A 21238-nucleotide genomic window follows, 5' to 3' on the forward strand; every position below is an offset into this window, starting at 1 on the left:
CTACGGTATTATCATCCATACCACAGTACCCGCCACGGCGATCGCGACAACGACTGTGACGATCCCTGCCCCCGCCCGATCGCCAGTAGTAATCGCCTTAGGGGTGTTCGGCTGCTCGTCACTATGGTGGTCGATCTCGGTCTCCGTGGCGTTTGGGTTGGACTCGATAGTCTTGGGTGATTGCGCTTCAAAGAGCATTAGATTGCTCGTGATACCACCCAGAGCAGCCATCTGTACCTCCAATCCGGTTGGGCCTGCCGGTTCAGTTGAATACCATCGTTCTCCACAGAGGTTTTGATCTCCTCCGGAACACTGTTTCGAGATACCTGCCGCAGACCCCTGCAACTTGGGCGTGATCAGCTCTCTCGTCGAAGGAACCAGCATGGCCGTGAAGGCTAGCCACATGGCGACGTAGCCCTTGAAGCCAAGCTGGTTCCGATCGCATGTCAGGATAGGTTCACAGGCGACTTCAGAGAGTATAACGCCGTTGCCTTCCTTTGGGAAGAAGGTCGTCAATACTGAGTTTAGCAGGCCGTCGACGCGCTTGAGCCACTTGTCCGCACCGTTTGTCTGATATGCCCAGTCAGCTGCTATACCCCAAGAAGAGTTCAAAAAAACGAGTACCTACATGATTATACATGAAAGCTGCACCAGCGAGGTACGTGCCATAATTATAAGACCACTGCTGGTCTCCCGCATCGCTACAATTGTTCAAGTTGGACGTTGAGTCGGCAACGTACCAGCGATCAGTCTGTAAAATTGGCGTGCCGGCCGACCAGTCCCAGATGCGGTCTGCCCATTCCGCGTAGGTCTCATTCTTAGTGAAGCGAGCTAGTCTGGCGGCTAGCTCAAAAAGACCACCGTTTGAAATTGCATTTTTCATGGTATAGCCCTCCTGATAGGGCCAGAGCTGCCACCGCATACCACCGTTGCAGGCCGATTCATCCCAGCGTTCCACTTCCATGTTGAACACCACGCGAGCAAGAGATGTCCACGAAGGCTTACCGGAGATCTCCGGGAATCCAGCCTCAGAGGCTGTAATGGTTGCGAGACCCCAGAACATTTGGTCATCGTTACCCTGAGGAATGTTAGTAATATTTTATAGTACAGAAGTTCTCGAAGTAGCAGGGACACGCACCAGCCAGTCGCTAACATTCTTTGAATAGTAATCATAATTCTCGCCCGCTTGAAACATCAAATCATGCGACACGACCGCATTGTAGGTGTCGTCGCCCGACGCTTGCCAGTATTGAATCAACGTCATAAACATACTTCCGGCCACATACCATGTGTCGGTGAGTTTGCCGGGAATGCCCTCAGTTTCATTCTTCTTGTAGAAATCCATCATGGGAGCTGCAACCGCCTTGCCGGCTTGCTTCAGCGAGTCTACCGACCCTTGAGTAAGCATCCATGTCTGATTCCATCATGTATTAAAGCCGCATACATACCGACATTATTCACATCGATCCCCAGATCGGCTAGAACTCCTTGCCCAGAGAGGAATACCAAGACGGCCAAGCCAACTTGGCAGAAGCTTAGACAGCGCATTGGTACCAATTAGAGGGTTCTGTGATCCGTCAACCTGTTACGCTATAGAAATCGGATCGGCTCCTAGCATGACAGATCTTTATCAAGAATCTAGAATCAACAGCTTTATGACTGGCGAACCATGGACAATGACTCCATGGACTCGAAAACAAATAGGGAAAAATTCAGGGGGATCCTTCTCTAATCTCATTGCTGCGAGGCTAATCCAAGGACCCAATCATTCAAGCACAGCGGGTCCAATTTCGCTTATGCAGTGAGAAACTGAGACATCCGATGAGGGCCAGAAAGCTAGTGATCCTTCACAGGACGCTAGCGATGGAGCCCTAAATTTTTTGAGGCGGGAGTTTCCGTTTACAGTGACAGGGTCTATCGCAAACCCGGATCGCTAGGCTCAAACGGGATTGCTTCATGTAAAACTGGATTAGCCTGGGTTATTATTGGTATTTTGATCTTTGTGTGGGTAGTTTCAAAAGTCCGGAGTGACCAATGGAGGTTTCGCTTACACTGTCTACTTATGAAGTTACGGCCCACTCTACGTTTATTGTCCCATTCAAGACACACTTCGACATCCTCTTCTATTGGATGAGAATTCATATCCATGATGTATACCATACTGTCTAGAACCGGTATAGTGACACCGAAAAGATTTCCCTTCTGAGCATGGCAATGTGCTCTGTGCATACATGGACCATAACAAAAGATATCCTCGACGTGACCGTAATAGCGACGGTCCCACGTGGTGTCTCTCCTGACCAGCCAATGCCCTAAGCACAGCCAATCACTTTAAACACTATACACCTCAATGATTAGAGACCTAAAGACACTGCCTGGATAATGAAGTAAACAGCATATACCATCTTTGGATCTTATCATTTTTTGAACCTTTACTGCCCTTCCGATAGCTGATACTATGTTACCTTATCACTCAAGAAGTTACCCGCAGCGCTATCCACCCAAGTCCGCTGGCATTATGGATCTGACTTTCTTTAGAAGTGCGTCATGGTCAAGGATAATGAAGGCAACAGAGGAAGGGTTGAGCTCGCCAGCGAGCTCGAGCACAGTAGTACATACGTAACCCATGCTTAACCTGCTGTAGACATCTCACTAACGTACTGAGAAGCTAAGGGATACTTAGTAAATTCATCGCTCTTAATACTTGAAATAATATTGAGGCTGATCTGTGAAATATGGGCTACAGTGAATTTAGTTGGGCTTCACGATCATGCTGGCGTTTTCAAAGTGAGTGCAATCTAAAAGCAGGTCTAAAGGTCTTGTCGAGCTGGCATTGTTCTGTATTCTATGTTATCATGACAGAAGCTGTAATGATAAAAGTACACTATAATGAACAGCAATGCTTCCTTTCACAATCCTCTGTTTTGGTTACACGATATGATGTCGTTATACATATCCCAGTTGTGTTTATGGTGAGCAAACGAGATAACAGAAAATGTAGATTTCGCCATCACTACTATGTGCAAAGACACATAATAACGCCGAGACAAACTGTATAATCTGGTACGTATTTTCCAAATTTAGTATGTGAGAGTGACACGCAATTAGTAACTGTCAATCATCCTGTTTTGCTTGATTTCTTCAGCTATCTCCACATTTAAAGATTGAGATATACTCCACAGATGCACTACTCTCATTCCTTAAATCCTCTGACTTCACATCGCTGATCATACTATTCTCCATCATGCCCATTATGAAGCCTGACCCAACAGACACCGAGCACGAGAGACATCCAGAGCACAAACCTAAAGACGTGCCCTCATCCAAATCCACACCACGTCCCGAACATCGCCTAACCTCGACTCCGACCAAAAAGGGCAAACGCCCTAAGAAAGCACGTAAGCTTACCCCAAGCATTTCAACCCCGTCAAAATATAATAACCTCCACTAACCAGACAAACCAACTAACTCAGGTTCAGGAACCCATGATCTTCCGACAGCAGGACCAAACCCCAACCAAGCGATCGAGTATTACTCAAATCTCCCAGTCCAGCGGACTCTTGACTGGCACACAGACGAGAATAACCGTCCGATTATCCGCGAACTCACAAACAACCTATCGCGACTGGCAGCGTTCGTTCAAACACGCGGTAGCGAAGCCCCCGAGCCATGTTCTTTCTGCAGGGAGCAGCTTGGTGTATGGCAGGCTTGTATCATAGGCTCTGATACGACCGCTGATACGAAGATTCATGGATCTTGTGCGAATTGTCGATTTAGTCGACGTTATACTTGTGCCCATCGTGAGTGTATGATTATTTAGTGTGTTTTGTTATCTATGCTCATGGTTTGGATTAGGTATTCACCGTGAGAGCTCTGAAGATATCGGCAGTCCATCTGGTACAAAAGAGGAGACTGAACCATCGTCGCAGCTTGTCGGTACCGAAGGGCTCCATATTGCACGTCCCGTGTCGGATGAGGAGGCGGAGAGATTTCTCTTACTTTTGCAGCCAAAGTCACCTCAACAGAGCGGCCGCAGCACCCAAAACACATCCAATGTGCAAGGGTCTGAGTATCCGAAGTCTGTCGCAAAGGCGAAAGGACAACAGCCTGAAGGCACTATGACTTGTATAACAACAACTTCTTCAGCGGGTGTCAGAGTGAAGTGTAAGCATGATGGCAAAGCGATACCTTTCCCCCTTAGACCCGAGGCCTTTCACAATCTCCCGTTGCTCAGACAAGCTCTCCTTGATATGACGCAGCACTACAACGTGATAAGGAGACGAATCGAGCAGATTGAGGGTACAGAGCCACACCGAAGTACAGTTAACCCCTGGGATCTGGTTAAGGGTGGGTAAGCAGGCTGCTTGATTACGTCCGGTGTAGTCTGGGTTTCGGGTCCGCTGGTATCAAACTTCTTGATGGTCTTTTGGGATGATATACAACATTTGCTTCCTTTGTTCGATTTTCTTTTCGAGCAATGGTCTTTTGATCCTGGGAACCAAGGCCCATGTAAATGGGGAATTGTACTCTTTACTCTTATTGAGTATAGGCATATCTGCATGTTTTCGCCATCGTGATTGGGGACCGGCGCTACCGAGGTAGTCTTGAAAATATGTATGTACAACAAAATGTAAGATCAGTAGCACCACGTTAAAGCTTCGCCTTCTTCTCCAAGGCCTTCCGTCTCGTACGAAGCGCTTTAGTCTCCTCCTGCAGCGCAAGACCCATCATGATCTCCTCACTCCCACCCCCAACAACATGAACACGGGCGTCACGACTAATCTGTTCAATACGTGCCCCCTTCCCAGCCTTATTATACCCAGCACCGCCAAGTATCTGTTGAGCTTCTCTAACGCTCTTCTCCAGCGCCCTGGTAGACATCACTTTGAGCAACGCAGTCATACCTCCAATCCGGACATCATCGGTGGGTCTATCCTTGGTAAGCTCGATGATATTAACAAGCTGTTCCAAGAATGCGTATGCGGGCTCGATCATGAGCCCGAACTTGAATATTTTCGACTGTATGGCCTGTCTTGTTATCAACGGGGCGCCGAATGTCTCGCGCTGGGTGGCGTAATGGAAGGCATCTTCGGCACACACGCGAGCTAGACGTAATGAAGCACAGGCGAGGCTGAGACGCTCGGGGTTGAAATCTCAACAGAAAGTTAGCCTTGTGAAGATGGATGTGAAAGTAGGTGCACGTACTTGACATGATGAGTGGAAAGCCTTTGTTTTCCTCTCCAATGAGGTGGTCTACCGGGACCCGGACATCATCTAGTTCGATGAATGTGGACCCTATCACATTGCATGTTGGTGACAAGACGAAGGCATTAGAAGGACAGATAAGGGCCCCCTTACCACTAGCATGAACCCCAGAATTGTACATCCTTCTTCGCGTCACTCCAGGAGCCGCTAAAGGAATCACAAGCAAGCTAATACCACCCTTCCCGGGGCCCCCGGTCCTCACCGCAGCAGTACAATAGTCAGCCCATATACCATTGGTGATCCATTTCTTCGCCCCATTCACAACGTAGCAATCTCCTTCGCGCCTCGCCGTCGTCGAAATATTAGCCACATCCGATCCAGCTATCACACACCATCAGTATACAAAACTAGCCATCACTCCGGTGAGAATATCACAAACCATCAGGCTCCGTAATCCCCAAACAAAACCGAACATCCCCCTTAGCAACCCTCGGAAGCCACCTCTGCCTCTGCTCCGGTGTGCCAAACCGTGCAATTGGCGGACATCCGATATTATTCCCACCCCCCAGTCCCCAAATCACACCTACATATCCGGTCCGGATGAGCTCATCAGCCACAATGAGCGAACACCATGTATCCCATTTCTCGCGCGGGACGTTGTTGGGCAGGGATAGTCCGGCGGCATCTTCGACAGTTGTTAGGGGATGAATGATTCCAAACCCCAGTTCACAGTGCCGCCGACGGACGGCTTCGGGGACTTGGCCTGCGGCTTCCCATTCATGAGCGTAAGGGGCAATTGATGATTCTACATAATTGCGCACATATGCGCGAAGACTGTGGTGGAGGTCGGTATAGTATGGATTTTTAACGTCGAGTTGGGGGAGCAGAGGCTCGCTGTATGGGGCTGTTGGGGCGCGATCTTGGCGGGTCATGGTTTTGCGACTTTACTAGATGGATTTATTCGAATAATTAACGGCGCTCAGAGGTCGGACATGGTACCCTTAGTCGTAGTTGTAGATCAGGGTCTCTTTATCTTATCCGGGGGTTATGCGGGGAAGTTAACTTTCTTGAAACGTTTCTCGACCGAGGACCGCGGACATTCCACATGTCTTTTTCCAATTTCCACTGCTGAGATACTTGCATGAAAACTCGTCAAACATTTAACTTATCTTTTTCGACATTCGTATCGAACATGTTTGCTTTGATAGATACGACCCGGAGAGTTAATGGGGCAATATCGAATACCTCAATATCGTCTATCGCTGAAGTGAGGTCGGCGCCACATACCATTTACTAATAAAAGCTTTTTCGTTCGAAATACTCTAAAGTCCTGTGTTGATATTCTGAGAACTCGAGTTCAGCCAACTTAGGCGATATCAGTCTCCTCCAGAACAACACAGGCCACATTGCGAGCAGGCCTGCCGGCTTTCTATTTTAAGAAGCTGCTGGGTTGGTTGAAGTGAAATATTGAGACTCTTAGATCTATCAGGATAGACTATCTCTTACCATAGTAGGTAATAAGATTCGGATTGGCTTTTTTTTCTTTCCATCTCTTGTAATGATTGTGGTTGAATCGGGTGCTGGTTTCTGTACCTCATTGGGAAATTACTCTGCTTAAGACTACTCCTCCGGGGGGCGCTCGGCACACGCACTTCGAACTGACGCCATGTTCCGGGACCAAGCACATCACTTAGCTAGGTATCCGACGGTCATGGGGACAACATCAGAAGTAGTAAAATGTACGACAGTCTGCAAGTGAGAGGAATGGTATTTAAATTGTAATAGTATATGCTTTTTCCACAGGATTATTTGCCACATATCTTCGACTTGGTTGTTGAAGTCTCGGATATACTTTATGTTCTCAGCGCTTGCACGGGACACATGTACAATGATGCAATATGTGATCAAATATGCTACCCCCAGCATACTAGCTGTGGCTTTTGACGCACCCAATTAGGAGCATGATGCCCCCTGAGCGACGGTCAGAATAGTTTGCAGATGCTTCTTGACATCGGATAAGCTCCAACGCTTCTGAGGCAAGGGTTCCAGCATCCCACTGATGCAGGTCATTAATTCCTCGGCGATAGACCCTTCCCCATCAAATCTCTCCTCTCCCAAATCAATCTTCTGTGCAAAGTCACAAGGGAATGACGCGTGTCCCAAGGCGGATCCTGTTAGCTGATTCTGTTGACAGCGCGTCAATTCACCGAGAACGAATTGGCGTTCCATCTTAGTGTTTAAGCGATACAGAAGCTCGAAAAGGATCACTCCAAGCGCAAAGACATCCAGGGACTCGTCAACCTTGTAAAAGTCGCATATTTCTTCGGAGTTCTCGGGGTTATCTACGGTGGGATGAATCACAGGTGGGCGATAAAACTCGGTCCCAACAACACGGTTCACCTTCGTACTCTGCTGCAAAGAGGTACTGTCCGACGGATTCTCATTGAAATGGGAGATATCGGCAACTAGACCGAAATCACCGATTCGAGGGTGGGAGTACCATGAAGAAGATTCGTTATCTAACTGACAAGGAGAGCATCCTTCGGAGTCTTGATGGTCAGGACACGACAGAAATATGTTAGCAGGCTTGAGGTCCCGATGTACTATGCCCTTAGAGTGCAGATAGTCGACTCCAGAGATTATACGTAACATGAGTCTTAAAGACGGGGCCAAGTGGTAACAATGTCGGCGTGGGATTTGGCTATCTCCAATCTCACATGGTTGCGAGTTCAAATACGAGCTGAGTGAAATGGGATGCAGCGACATCTGAATATGCAAAACTACTGCAGGAACTTGAGGCCCGCCTCGATTTCGTCGTTGTATCTGCAGCTTGGATGGGTCGTAGCTCAACCCATCCGTGAAAATATCGTCATCCGTCCCTCCAAAAGTAGATACCTGGCTGTCGGTAAAAGCGTCAAAATCACGAGGAATTGATTCGGTATCCTCGTCGTCTTCAATGCCCCCAGCCGACGCCTGGGAATATTCGAACACGACTCCGAAGCTCTCGCTATCGTTTGGTTCGGGTCCGGCCAGAGCACTTTGGGTGTTTTCACTCTCAGCTCCAACAGGGGCTTCGTGTCCGGTTCGTACATAACCCGATACATGCGCTTGTTCTACCCACGCCCCGTAGTAGCGGACGACATTTGTGTGCTCAAGCCGAGCCAGGGTTCTTATCTCCTTCATGATATTTTCCAGCTGGTTCTCATTTCCTTCTTGGAGTTGCTCAAGCCGTCGCTGGCTGATAGGAATCTTCTTTACCGCATATGGCTGCCCGTCGATATGGTTTTTCACATGATACACCTCTCCAAACGATCCACGGCCGAGGACTTTAACTTCGACGAACTCAGTCGCATAACGTGATAAGTGATTACGTGGTGTCGGTAGATTGGTTTCAAACAATGGGAAGCTTGCCGGTGAGCTTCCTGCGAGGTGTAACGATTGGCTCGGTAGGCTCCCTACGTCAAGATGGACATTTTCTAAAGCCCTGATATTCTCTGCACTGGGGAGTCGTTTCCCGATGTCTGCAAGCGAGGGTCTGTATAGTCCACGTTTTGCAGGCCCTGCATACTCTTGGTCTGAGTTAAGTTGCGCATTATTGGAGGTCTTCGAAGCTAAGACAATATCTCCAGTTGTTCTGCGTGGTGGTACACGCCGCCGAGTATCGTCTATGTCGAGATCCTCCAGGGCCGACATGCCAAGAACATCAAGGTTGTCCCGATAATACTGTCTTGTTGTCCGTAGCTCATCCTTGTCGATTCCTCCGGCTATGACCCCGTGGGAGGAGAGAAATCGAGACTTATAATTATACATTTTCCTTCCAAGGTACTGGACTTCTGGCGAGTCACGTGTGTATCGCTTGTGTGAGCCTTCTTGTGCATTGAGAATATCCGCAGCCCGGCTAAGACAATAGAATTCAAGGAGAGCAGCCGTCATCATATTGGAATGGACTTCGGTGTCGACATCAAGTTCATTGTTTTCATTCGCCTCACCGTCGAGGCTTTCATAGCTGCTCCCTTCCAAAAGGGGAGGCGACTTCGTTCCCGTTCCGGTAGCCTTAGGCTTCTTGGCAGTAGATCTGTTTGATGGAGCATCTTCTTGTTCGCTCAGATTCCTATCCAAGCCAGATTCCCCAGACTCGGAGTCGGAAGAGAAATCTGCGGGTGACCTGAACATTGACATCTTAAAAACTAATATATTTCAAACAGGTAGAAGCATCAGATTTGCGGCTACACTGGAGCCATGTAAGAACATGACACTGGCCATCTAATAGCGTTGTTTCGAGGTACGATGGCAAGAACTGTTGAGGGTTTGATCAAAATAAAGCCCCCATACCAGGGTGCGCTACCGGGTCACTGCAAGGGGTGCGATGGAAAGATTGCGCGATATATACTTTTCGTTGATAAAGTCCGCGCCAATTGGGACACGATGGTGACCTCAATACGTAGTTTTTTAAAAGTCAGCTTGATCGGTGAGCTTTGAAGTTGACAACTGTTGTTCAGAAGATGCCACGGTTTCTGAATCCAATTGGTTCTCGCACAGCGCGGTTCCGTTGGCCTTGTCCGCCTTCCATTCGATTCTAAATTCCCGATGCCATCAACAGGGCGCACACTAGGCGACGTTGTTGACTCAGAGTTGCAGGTTCCCACAGATCCCACCAAATCAAAGATCCGCTCGTGTTGATCAAATTAGAGTCTCCCGAGATCTCGGTTAACCCCCTTGTCCGGTGAGTCCATTCGGCGTGGGTTCGGGCATTGTTGGTGGAATGTGAGATTCTTCCCGTGAGTCAAATTCAGAAAGTCCCTCCCAAAAGTGGACACCCGCCACGCTGCCTTAGGCCGCCATCTCCATCCCCTCTGCCTTTTCACCCCACATTTTGACCACATTGACCTGGGAATCGGGCGAAAGGAGGTTATTTTTGTTCGGTTTTGTGAATGTACCTAGACAGACGTCATATCCTTCTTCACGGCGTATATTCGGTAACCCTCGGCACTTCCTCCCCCCCGGGTACTGCCGGTGTGATTCTAGACGGACAATTAGATATATATAGTTCATGGCCTGATTCTGTTCGGGTTACGAGATACCAAGAAAGCCACCCCACTTCAGTCTTCTACAACGTGATTATTGATATTTAAACGACATGCATGACCTTCAGAATACATTTTCCTTGTGCTTCCGAGGAGGAAATCCTCAATACCTACAGCAAGACACAATGGAATCCTCAAAATCCACATCTGATATTGCCATTGTTGGCGCAGGAATTGTGGGGTCCGCGCTGGCTTATTTCTTATCACAGACCGATAAAAAAGTGGTTCTCATCGATCGGTCATTTTCAGAGTTGAAAGGCTCGACAGGTCATGCTCCCGGGTTTGTTGGTCAATTCAATGATTCCGAGGTTCTCACACGCCTCGCCATTGAAACCGTGAGAGAATACACGAAGGTACCCGGAGGATTTGATGTTGTTGGGGGTCTTGAGATTGCTACTAGCTGTGAAGGCGTCGACCGATTAAGATCGAGATGTGAGATGGCGAAGAGGGCTGGACTCTCCGCCGAATTGATATCCTCCGGGCAGGCAACTAGTCTAGCGCCAGATCTGGTCAATGACGACAACCAAATAGCCTTATACTTTCCTGGTGATGGTGCTGCGAACGCTATCAGAATAACTTCGTTTTACCAGGAAAACGCACGAGCTAGGGGCGTCGAACTTATCGAAGCAGAAGTTACCGAAATCCAACAGGCCAATGGTTGCGTGAATGGTGTGATGACCACATCGGGGCTCATCCCGGCGAAGAAGGTCATTATTGCCACGGGAATCTGGGCAACTCACCTTTGCAAGTTCGACATTCCAATTCCAATCGTACCTGTCGCGCATCCATATATGTATGGCGAGCATCACACGCCAAAATTACGCAAGGCACCTTGGGTGAGATGGCCACAGCATCATGTCTATGCTCGTGATCATGGTTCTTTCTTCGGCTTGGGCTCTTATGATCATGCCCCGGTTCTCAATGAGCCAAAGGACACTGCTATTGGTGACTGGATTGGACAATTCAATGAAACACTAAGCCAGGCCATGCGTTTCATACCGGAGGAGACGAAGCTCGTTCCTAGAGAACGATTCAACGGTATATTCTCAATGACGCCGGACAATATGCCGTTGGTAGGAAATATCCCCTCTATTGAGGGTCTATACATGGCAGCGGCGGTGTGGGTTACCCATGCAGCTGGAGCAGCAAAGTTCTTGGCTCAAATTCTGGAAGAACAGCCCGTCGATGATGCTATTAGGCGAGCACTGGATCCTAGTAGATTCCAAGGAAGAGACATGGCAAGCCTGACACAGGAATCTCTCAATGGCTACAACAACATCTATAAGACAGAAGAGAGCAGGGTACCACAGGTGTGACTTACCTTCTGAAGGGAACGGTGTTTATTACGTATGTTAGTGACAGCTAGACATGAGCTGCTGGCTCTTTTACAGCATCTTTACACCTATCGCGGACATCCTTCGAAATCATGTATGCAGATGAAGTAACCGAAAGTTCATGCCTATACTGTATTGCTATTTCTCAACTCTATATATTTATCCCGTGTTCAAATCAGATACCAATGACTTCGCCTTTCGAATAATTCTCTTGGCCTTCCCGGCATTTGTATGAGCAATGCACAAAGACTGCCCACTGCAAATCTCTATGAGTACCTGATGATTGACTTAAGCGCGCGTCTCGCTAACCTTTATACGAATTGTAATACTTCACTTTTACTGGAGAGGAAAGTACGGGATGTACCATTATGACGTCATCGGACCAAGGAAAATTGTACCACTTTGTAGACATTCGTACCAGTATTGAGACGGGGATAGACCGAAAGAACTATCTATTATGTATAAGGGAAAAAGCAAAATTGACTATTGTTTCTCAGCATGGCCTCTCGTACCTAACACTATCTCCACGCAATTGGAATAGGATCGCTATCAGCACGTGACCTCGGTCAACGCGTCACGTCCAGCGCGAACAAGACACGACCTGCATGAATGGAGCATAATTGCCCGCGACTCCGCCTATACTGCTTCCATGTGTCGGTTCTCACAACTCGCCAACCCTACTTCACATAGGTTTCATCCTTGATAGTATCGGCCTACTGCGGCGGTTTTATGATCTTTCCGCCATGCCCGAAGCTGTCGCAACGCCCCAGAAGCGGGTTCTGGGTGATGCATCGAATAATCCGCGCGGGATCCTGAAATCCCCGGACGCGAGTAAGAAACGGAAAATCGACGGCAAGCCAACCGCGAGAGTCAACGCGCCTGTTCAGAATGGCCAACGAAAGGTGCCTGGCTCGAGCCAGTTACAGAAGAGTCAATTCGAGGAGGAGGTTCTTGAGAAATTGACGCAGGATATCAATGAATTGAAGGATAGTAATGCGGAGAAGGACCAACAATGGGAGCGGCCTCCACTTGGGGAGTTTGACCCTACGAAGGAGAATGTCTGCTTCCAACAGATTGATGCCGAAGAAGGAACGCTCTTGGGTGGCAAACCAGCCGTTAGATTGTTTGGAGTCACTGAGGTATTGTTCGCGCGGTGTCCATGATATGCGAACTGCTCTAACCACCGTATAGGCTGGCCGATCCGTTTTGCTGCATGTAACCGGTTTCCAACACTATCTCTATATCGCCGCCCCGGTGAACTTTACGAAGGAAGACTGCGACCCGTATCGGGCGTTCCTGGAAAGCAGAATCGGTAATTTCCAGACGATGATCCAGTCGGTTCAAGTAACCCTGAGGGAGAATATTTATGGCTATCAAGGGAACCAAAAGAGCTGGTACCTGAAGATCACCGTCACGGAGCCGAAGTATATCAGCAAACTGCGAGGCGCTTTGGAGAACGGGGGCCAAAGCATGAACTACAAAGGTCTTTGGACTGGGATTGAAAAGATTGCCACCTTTGACAACATCCAATATCTTTTGAGATTTATGATCGATACGAACATCTCCGGCATGTCTTGGGTAGAAGCCAAGGCAGGAAAGTACCGGCTTCTTCACCAGAAAGAAAAACATTCCAATTGTCAGATCGAAGCCGTTGTCGATTACCGCGACCTTATCGCCCACCCACCTAATGGTGATTGGGCTAAAATGGCGCCTCTCCGTATATTATCTTTCGATATCGAGTGTGCTGGACGAAAGGGTATCTTCCCAGAACCGAACCAAGACCCTGTCATCCAGATCGCCAATGTCGTGACTCGCTATGGAGAGTCCAAGCCTTTCATCCGAAATGTATTTGTTTTGGATACGTGTAGCCTGATTGTCAACACCCAAATCCTGGAGTTTGAAAAAGAAGAAAAAATGCTTATGGCCTGGCGCGATTTCGTGGAGAAAGTTGACCCTGACGTGATTATTGGATATAACATTGCCAATTTCGATTTTCCTTATCTCCTGGATCGAGCAAAACACTTGAAGTGTACTGGATTTCCATACTGGACTAGGTTGAACGGCGTGATGTCTCAAGCTAGTGCAACGAACTTCTCTAGCAAACAGATGGGCAACCGGGATACAAAGGCGACCAATACAAACGGAAGAATCCAACTGGACCTTTTACAATTAGTCCAAAGAGATTACCACCTGAGAAGTTACACACTGAATTCGGTGTCCTACGAGTTTCTGGGTGAACAGAAGGAGGATGTTCACCACACAATGATCACTGAGTTGCATAACGGAACACCCGACTCAAGGCGACGTCTCGCCGTGTACTGTCTCAAGGATGCGTATCTACCTCAGAGATTAATGGATAAGCTCATGTGCCTCGTTAATTATACAGAGATGGCAAGAGTAACGGGTGTTCCGTTCAATTTCCTCTTATCGCGCGGCCAACAAGTCAAATTCATGAGTCAGTTATTCCGAAAGGCTCTGGAACAACAACTGGTCATCCCAAACAACACCCCGGAAAGTGAACAGGAATACGAAGGTGCTACTGTCATCGAACCAGTTCGAGGTTACTACGATGTTCCAATTGCAACTCTGGATTTTGCCTCCCTATATCCCTCCATCATCCAAGCCCATAATCTATGTTACACAACTTTACTGAACAAGAAGGCCGTTGAAAGGTACAATTTAAAAAAGGATGAAGACTACATTGTGACGCCTAATGGAGACTTGTTCTGCACAGCCAATGTCCGCAAGGGTCTTTTATCCCAAATTTTAGAAGAACTGCTTGCAGCGAGAAAGCGAGCGAAGAAAGAGCTGGCGATTGAAACAGATCCATTCAAGAAGGCTGTTTTGAACGGAAGACAGCTTGCGCTTAAGATCAGCGCCAACAGTGTTTACGGTCTTACGGGTGCAACGGTTGGAAAATTGCCATGTTTGCCTATTGCAAGTAGCACCACTAGTTACGGGCGTCAAATGATCGAAAAAACAAAGCAGGAAGTGGAAGCACGATACACCATTGCGAATGGCTATTCTCATGATGCAAAAGTTATTTATGGTGATACCGACTCCGTCATGGTCAAATTTGGCGTCACGGAGCTAGCGGACGCTATGAAGCTTGGACAGGAGGCTTCGGAATACGTCTCCTCGAAATTCCTGAAGCCAATCAAGCTTGAGTTCGAAAAGGTGTACTTCCCGTATCTCCTCATCAACAAGAAAAGATACGCTGGCCTGTACTGGACGAAAACCGAGAAATATGATAAGATGGACACCAAGGGTATTGAGACTGTTCGTCGTGACAACTGTTTACTGGTGCAAAATGTTATTGAGACGGTGCTGCACAAGATCTTGATTGACAGAGATGTTGATGGTGCCCAAGAGTAAGTTTCCATCCACACTTGACGTTTTTAGTTTTTAGCGTTACCATAGCATAACAACTGACGTGACTCTAGGTATGTCAAGGAAACAATTTCTGACCTCTTACAAAACAAGGTCGATATGTCGAAGCTTGTGATCACCAAGGCCCTTGCTAAGCACGACTATGCAGCCAAACAGGCGCACGTAGAACTTGCTGAGCGCATGAAAAAGCGTGATGCAGGTTCTGCCCCTACCCTTGGCGACCGTGTTGCATACGTTATTGTCAAGGGTGCTGGTGGCTCAAAGAACTACGAGAAGTCGGAGGACCCTATCTATGTTCTTGAGAACAACATCCCTATCGATACGAAGTATTACCTAGACAATCAACTGGCAAACCCACTCGGTCGTATCTTCGAGCCCATTCTTGGAGAGAAGAAGGCCGGTCAGCTTCTTACCGGCGAGCATACGCGGTCCATCTCAGTAGCCGCACCGACTATGGGTGGGCTTATGAAGTTTGCCAAGAAAACCGCGACCTGCATGGGTTGCAAGAAGCCCCTTTCGGGCAAGGCTGAATTGGCCGGTGCTGTCTGCGAGAACTGTCAGCCACGGCTTGGCGAGCTGTATACGAGATCGTTGACGAAAGTGTCAGATCTCGAGGTCCGGTTTGGGCGGCTGTGGACCCAATGCCAGCGCTGCCAGGGCAGTTTGCACTGCGAAGTCATCTGCTCGTCCAGGGATTGTCCGATTTTCTATATGCGCATGAAAGCAAAGAAGGACGTGGAAGATGCACAGAAGGAGCTCTCTCGGTTTGATTTCGATGCCGGTGCATGGTAAACTTCATATTTCTGGGTATGGTTAGCGCAGCTTGTACAAGTATTCAGACTCCTTTGTTTATTCGTCGGGGTCGATTGTTTTTTTTATGGCGTCTTGGGAAACTAGCATGGATAACGATGGGACAGATCCGGACTGGAGGACTGTGTCTAGATACCAAATAATGACATTATTCGAACATATTTACACATATACCGTGCTTCTATTCTTTAGACAGGCTACAGACATTCTCTTTCTATTTTAGTGCCCACTGGTCGCTTTTTGCTCACTGGGTAGATCTGAAAACGGGAGCACCCTTTGCTGACGGCTTTTCGGGGAACCCTATGTAACTCTCTGCAACTAGGAAACTGGTACCTACAATCACAGGATTTGGAGGACAGGCAGGGCTCATAATTTGAGGTTTTAGATGAAGAGGCTCTCTACTTTGGAGTCCATGAATAGTAGATTCTGTCCTAATTTGAAGAAACAAGGCATCATTCCTTGATTTTAGTCTAGCTACTAGGGATAATAACAACATAGACATGTGGTGAGGAGGGGTCACCGCACTACAGTAGCTAGAAAAGAAATATCAAATCTAAGCATACAACTTGTCCAAGGAAGGCAACCGTGCATCTAGTGGAGTAAAGCTGCAATGCCCTCTTGGAAAATCACATCCGTCACTCTCATCGTTAGCCCAATCTGATGGTAGGCTAGTCTCCCCCCAGAACAACTCCCCGTGGGCTGCAGTGGCAGTACAAACGTCCTCAGGCGGATGGCAGGCGGCACTGATAGCAGCACTACAAGAGCCCGCTAGTGGTATAATTGACTTAAGCCTGCGAAATGCCAAACACAGCAGGAATAGAAACAGGAAAAAGCCAACTAAGCCAGCAATGAACACGGGTAGGGCTGAGGCCCCGACCGAGCTGACCTTGTTTCCATATAGGGGCTGATCATCCGTGCCATACGGGATCATTAAGACGTAGTAGAAGCCCTGGGAAACGAACCAGTGGTTGGCCATGAAGAGGATTATGACTGGGATGCCGAATTTATAGGGAACGCTCAGCCAGTAGGTCGAGCGCTGCTGGCTGCCTTTGGCAGGCCAAGTAACTCGAAGTGCCTTCCGGTCTGTCCCATAGGAACTGTACTCAGCCGATGCTAGCATGCTGGTAAGCACGCTATTATAGAAATAGTAGCCGACCGTGACTATTAATTGCGCACTGTTTGCTATCACCACGCCCTCCATCTCCGAATAGTTACCATACGCAAAAGTCGCGGTACTTTTCACGTTGCTTTCCCAATTCCAGAGACCTTGAGGGTTGCGAACGGCGTCAGGTAATCTGACGGCCGGCATACCAACGCCCATTCCTATACCTATAACAAAGCTAGGCCAGGTTAGTTTTCATGATTAGCTAATCTTTTACATCTGGAGTTTCTGAACACTCACATTATCGACGTGACTGCCCAATAAGAAGGGCTAGATGCCTTTCTCCATTGCCTGGGCGGTGATAGGTGTCTATATTCTCTGGTCGGTGGTTGGCCTGTCGACAGTACGGAAGAGGGTCTCCAGTTACCCTTCTTCATGCAACGTCGAGACGCCCAGCACATCCCTTTCGTTGTGTCATCAGGCCTTTCTAGGAACGACGCAACTGCGTCGCCTGTTGTAAGAAGAGGAGGGGCTCGAGTCCGTTGAAGATGAGCTGCAAGAAACATTGCAACTACCTTCATCAGCGTAGCTAATGAAATAATCACAGCAATGGGGGGGTTGAGAAGTAGTTGGCAATTTTTCTTGCCCTCAAACGCCAAACACCCGCTGAAACGATAAATCGTAGAAGAACTAATAGGGTCGGCGCATTCATCAAATTTGGTAGTTGGGAGGTTCGGATTGGTAAACGGTGCAGTATAAACTGACTGAGTCCGAGAGGTGCCAGTAGACCGAAGTACAGCGATATCTCCTCCATCTTTCATAGCCAACTCACTCGCAAGGTAAATAAGGCCCTTGTACCCCGATGGATAATAAGACTCTTCATCGGTATATTCGGCACATTGCTCAGGGGAAATTTTCTCGCTCCTTTCTCCCATAGTGATTTGTACTATTTGATCCCAATCCATGCTTTTACCGCTGTTGATATCGTTTGGTCCGGAAGAGATATCAGCTCGAAAGCAATTCTCCAACGCGGGAGTCGTCAGGTTCTGTATATTTTGAGCATCGAAATCGGATGGTGCAACAAACGACCAATACTCATTATACGACAGACTTTCGAAAATGACAGAGTTGTACAGTAAATGGAACGGTGTAGCAGTGAGGAGTAGAATCAACCAGAGCCCAAGACGACTAAGCGGTATGGCAAATAGATTTCTGAAGCTAGAACCGCCAATCTCCAGCCAGCGACGCTTTGCATGGAACAAATCAATTTCGTCTCTGGTTGGCGCGACAAGCGTTTGCATGCAGTAATTGCTTGCCGCCAGAATGCAGGTGCTAATCACGTTGATGATAAAATGGAATGCCGTGTTCCATCGACTTGTTATGACGCAGCTGCCTTCGTAGACCACTTTGGAGTTGGACGATCCTCCAGAGCCTGTGTACTTCGATGCCAGTCCGCCTGCTACGGAAATGAGTACGGTATTCAGTAGCAGTAGACCGGCAGTTGCATTTGCACAAAGGTATACGCCTTTGATCCAAGTGGGTCGGTGGTTCTGAGAACTGCTGTTCTCGGCCGCATTCGCTGAGCTGTTGCTGTCGCTGCCAGTTGCCGCTTCCTCCAGGAAAGGCGTAGCAAGTGTTGGGTCGTTTATGGTACCTGTTTCTCTAGTTGTGACCTTTGAAGCGAACACAATCGATTGCTCTTCCTTGTCTGGGTCGTCACCTGTCGCGCCATGGTAGCGTGGGGTTGAAGCTAAGGACCGAGCCCATGCCCATAGGCTGATCTTCTTCCTCGAGGGCATAGCAGCTCCTATCCGTAAAGCCTAGAGAATTACTGAATAGATTACCGCGAGAAGTAGAGGTGCGGGACAAGGCTTTCATGGTTTTGAGCCTCTCTTGGCAGACAAGGCTGTGATTGTGGCTGGCCATCAGAGATCGCCTGTTTGGTAAATGATTGACCTCGTATATGCACAGTGCCCACCAATCATATTACAAGCAGAGTTGTTGATGGTTGGTGTGGGGGTCAACGCCCTATCTGAAGAATGAAGGAGTCTACTGTTTACTCGATCAATTACCTATAAAGAGGGCTGTCGGGAAGTGGAGTTCATGCAACCCGAGCCTACAATCCGACACAATGACAGTGATCAATCTACCTGGCCTTGGACTTGCTCTCGCTCAGTTATTGTGAACTTGACAATAGTGGGTCCACACTGTTAAATTGCAACATCTTGGCACTACACGTAGCGCGTTGATATAATCAACAACTTCAAATCGCCCCCACCAGGAAATTCTCATTTAAGTGGACCATGGTGGCGCGCCGAGACACCCATATAACCTATACCTGAAACAGCCAGATAATGAAGCAAATGGGGAGGGATTGTACTAGAAGCTCTCCAAGTCCGATACATTTATTGGGCCTCCGATATAGCGATAATATTAGTTGACAGGCTTGATATATAAGAGTACCAGACTGATTCCCAATTCATCACAATATAGATCTAATTAAATCTATTCATAAAGCTTTTCATGTTTCTATCTAAGTCTTAATTTATAATGCTATCAGCCATGACATCTCCGTGACACCGACCTAGTCAAACACACCTTGGTTCGCCAGCGACGCACGTCTGTTACGTTACGTCTTTCAAATATTATTACAGGAAATATCAGGGAACTCTTGTAATCCATTCTTGATCTGGCACTCATAGTTTTGATCTAATTGTGGTACCAATAGTTGATAGTATATACATGATGGCAAAAGCTTTGCAAAAGATCAACAGTACCGTACCAGAATTCCCCAATTCGGTACTTTTGTCCAGTTGTCACTGAGGACTACAGGTTCCATTTCAACTTCGCTTTCCTGCTTAGGGTTGGGCCATCTTTCCCTCTGTTTCCGTAGCATAGCTTCGTTCCTCCCGGGGTATTCCCCCAATAGGATCATACTCGGCAGGATCCCCCCTCACGGGTTGAGGGTTTAGAGTAGCCTTGATTCCAGTGACGCCTGGCTGACAGTCCGCGCCCTCGGGCAGTTCCCAAGAGGTACCACAGTATCCATCCTGAGAGATAGAAATACCAATAAAGTTGAAGTTTGAATTGCCATCTGCGCTGGAGAGTTCATTACCATACACATCCAAGACCGCGCAGCTTTCTGGCATTCCCGCGAAATCGGCCACGCAGTTAAAACTGAACTGGACCCCCTCAGGAAAACATCCGCCGGTGAGGTAGAAGGTCGTGCCAGGGGCCCATGTGCATGGAGTACCGCCGCCGGGAGTTGGATCGGAGAAAACCTGTCCGCCATCCTCCTTAAACAGGGCAAACCCATCCGAGTAGCCGTGGTGATTGCCGCCGCGACCACCGATGGTCGAGAAAGTTGAAGAAGACCAGACAGCGTTAAGGATCTGGCCACAGTCTCCGGTGGCGGCAAACAGGATACCACTCAGAGAAAAGGCTTTAATGATGCTGGTGCGGATCATTGTGTTGGTGGGAGGAAGACCAATAGAGAAGAATGGCTTTAGCTTGTAGTATATGGATTGTGGCAGAAGAGCTTCCATAGTGGAAGTGGAGTATAAGGGAATATTCGCCTCCTTTTATATTCCATAATCAATTTCACTACGCTACCCTGTCGGGGTTGTTAGAGTCGGCTTAGCTTTTCAAATCTGGCTTGCCTGGTTCTTGGCACTAGATATTCCTAGGAGTGCACCTAAAAGACCAAGAGTTAAATATGTTGATAGGAGATCTGCAGGACGGTACGCCTAAAGTCGCCTGCCAAGAGTGTAGTATACCATCCGCCGCAGGTCAGAGCTATGTTTCGCATCCGTATGCCCTAGCCGTCGTCATACGAAGTGGATCAGTCTAATGAATACTAGCCCTAGGATGTATTAACTTCTTGAGGGGGCAGTGTTGCACCTTACTATCAATGGCCCACTGGAATGAGGTACAGACTTCACTTAATTCCTTAAGGGCATGCTTCCATACTGCTTTGGTCATAGTTTTATCTCTAACATGACTGTTAGATCTGAGGGGGCCCAGGATTTAGTTAGTGTAAGGAGCACACGGCATTCCAACTTTGAGATAAAGTGATCTAGGCCTCTTTAACAGTGGGTAGAGGGTCCGCGCTTGAAGACATGCTTTTCACGGGATTCGAATTCTATCTTGAACCTCGCACCAATCGGCCGAGTGGCGCAATGGTAGCGCGTTGGTTTCCGGTACCAAAGGTTTGCGAGTTCGAGTCTCGTCTCGGTCGGGGTCTTCTTTTTGTCCGTGGGACTTCCTGCCTAGTGCTGTTATATTGTTTTACTAGAGCTTCTGCAATTGAAGAG

General features: G+C 48.1%; 8 protein-coding genes and 1 non-coding gene across 9 annotated transcripts; 3 read left to right on the top strand and 6 right to left on the bottom strand.

The window, feature by feature from the left end:
- Window positions 1-3417, bottom strand: BDV38DRAFT_273600 (glycoside hydrolase family 76 protein; the record flags this gene model as incomplete). The annotated part of the gene is made up of 4 exons (XM_032057701.1): window positions 1-570; window positions 629-1078; window positions 1139-1386; window positions 3336-3417. The coding sequence occupies 4 exons, from the start codon at window positions 3415-3417 to the stop codon at window positions 1-3; spliced, it is 1350 nt and encodes a 449-aa protein (XP_031910487.1).
- Window positions 3418-4650: 1233 nt separating this feature from the next.
- On the bottom strand, window positions 4651-6137 carry BDV38DRAFT_285892 (acyl-CoA dehydrogenase family protein; the record flags this gene model as incomplete). The annotated part of the gene is made up of 3 exons (XM_032060572.1): window positions 4651-5153; window positions 5206-5586; window positions 5645-6137. The coding sequence occupies 3 exons, from the start codon at window positions 6135-6137 to the stop codon at window positions 4651-4653; spliced, it is 1377 nt and encodes a 458-aa protein (XP_031910488.1).
- An 810-nt stretch (window positions 6138-6947) lies between these two features.
- On the bottom strand, window positions 6948-9637 carry BDV38DRAFT_162958 (putative protein kinase). The gene has a single exon (XM_032051814.1). The coding sequence runs from the start codon at window positions 9382-9384 to the stop codon at window positions 7159-7161; it is 2226 nt and encodes a 741-aa protein (XP_031910489.1). The 5' UTR covers window positions 9385-9637; the 3' UTR covers window positions 6948-7158.
- A 777-nt stretch (window positions 9638-10414) lies between these two features.
- BDV38DRAFT_273603 (NAD(P)/FAD-dependent oxidoreductase) lies at window positions 10415-11605 on the top strand (the record flags this gene model as incomplete). Its single annotated transcript, XM_032057702.1, has 1 exon — window positions 10415-11605. The coding sequence occupies one exon, from the start codon at window positions 10415-10417 to the stop codon at window positions 11603-11605; it is 1191 nt and encodes a 396-aa protein (XP_031910490.1).
- Window positions 11606-12256: 651 nt separating this feature from the next.
- On the top strand, window positions 12257-15953 carry BDV38DRAFT_255455 (DNA-directed DNA polymerase delta POL3). The gene is made up of 3 exons (XM_032055413.1): window positions 12257-12762; window positions 12815-14994; window positions 15067-15953. Exons 1-3 carry the CDS (start codon window positions 12367-12369, stop codon window positions 15803-15805), a joined length of 3315 nt encoding a protein of 1104 aa, XP_031910491.1. The 5' UTR covers window positions 12257-12366; the 3' UTR covers window positions 15806-15953.
- Window positions 15954-16328: 375 nt separating this feature from the next.
- On the bottom strand, window positions 16329-16957 carry BDV38DRAFT_255457 (uncharacterized protein). The gene has a single exon (XM_032055414.1). It carries the CDS (start codon window positions 16941-16943, stop codon window positions 16377-16379), a length of 567 nt encoding a protein of 188 aa, XP_031910492.1. The 5' UTR covers window positions 16944-16957; the 3' UTR covers window positions 16329-16376.
- Window positions 16958-17214: 257 nt separating this feature from the next.
- BDV38DRAFT_255458 (uncharacterized protein) lies at window positions 17215-18492 on the bottom strand (the record flags this gene model as incomplete). The annotated part of the gene is made up of 1 exon (XM_032055415.1): window positions 17215-18492. A coding segment is annotated over exon 1 (1000 nt), but the record flags the coding sequence as incomplete, so codon positions are not given.
- Window positions 18493-19783: 1291 nt separating this feature from the next.
- BDV38DRAFT_285897 (uncharacterized protein) lies at window positions 19784-20470 on the bottom strand (the record flags this gene model as incomplete). The annotated part of the gene is made up of 1 exon (XM_032060573.1): window positions 19784-20470. One exon carries the CDS (start codon window positions 20468-20470, stop codon window positions 19784-19786), a length of 687 nt encoding a protein of 228 aa, XP_031910494.1.
- Window positions 20471-21089: 619 nt separating this feature from the next.
- Window positions 21090-21162, top strand: BDV38DRAFT_t181. The gene has a single exon. It is a non-coding gene; the product is annotated as a tRNA-Arg (tRNA).
- The last annotated feature ends 76 nt before the right edge of the window (window positions 21163-21238 follow it).

The sequence above is a fragment of the Aspergillus pseudotamarii genome, assembly GCF_009193445.1.
Source record: "Aspergillus pseudotamarii strain CBS 117625 unplaced genomic scaffold BDV38scaffold_54, whole genome shotgun sequence".
Taxonomy (NCBI): domain Eukaryota; kingdom Fungi; phylum Ascomycota; class Eurotiomycetes; order Eurotiales; family Aspergillaceae; genus Aspergillus; species Aspergillus pseudotamarii.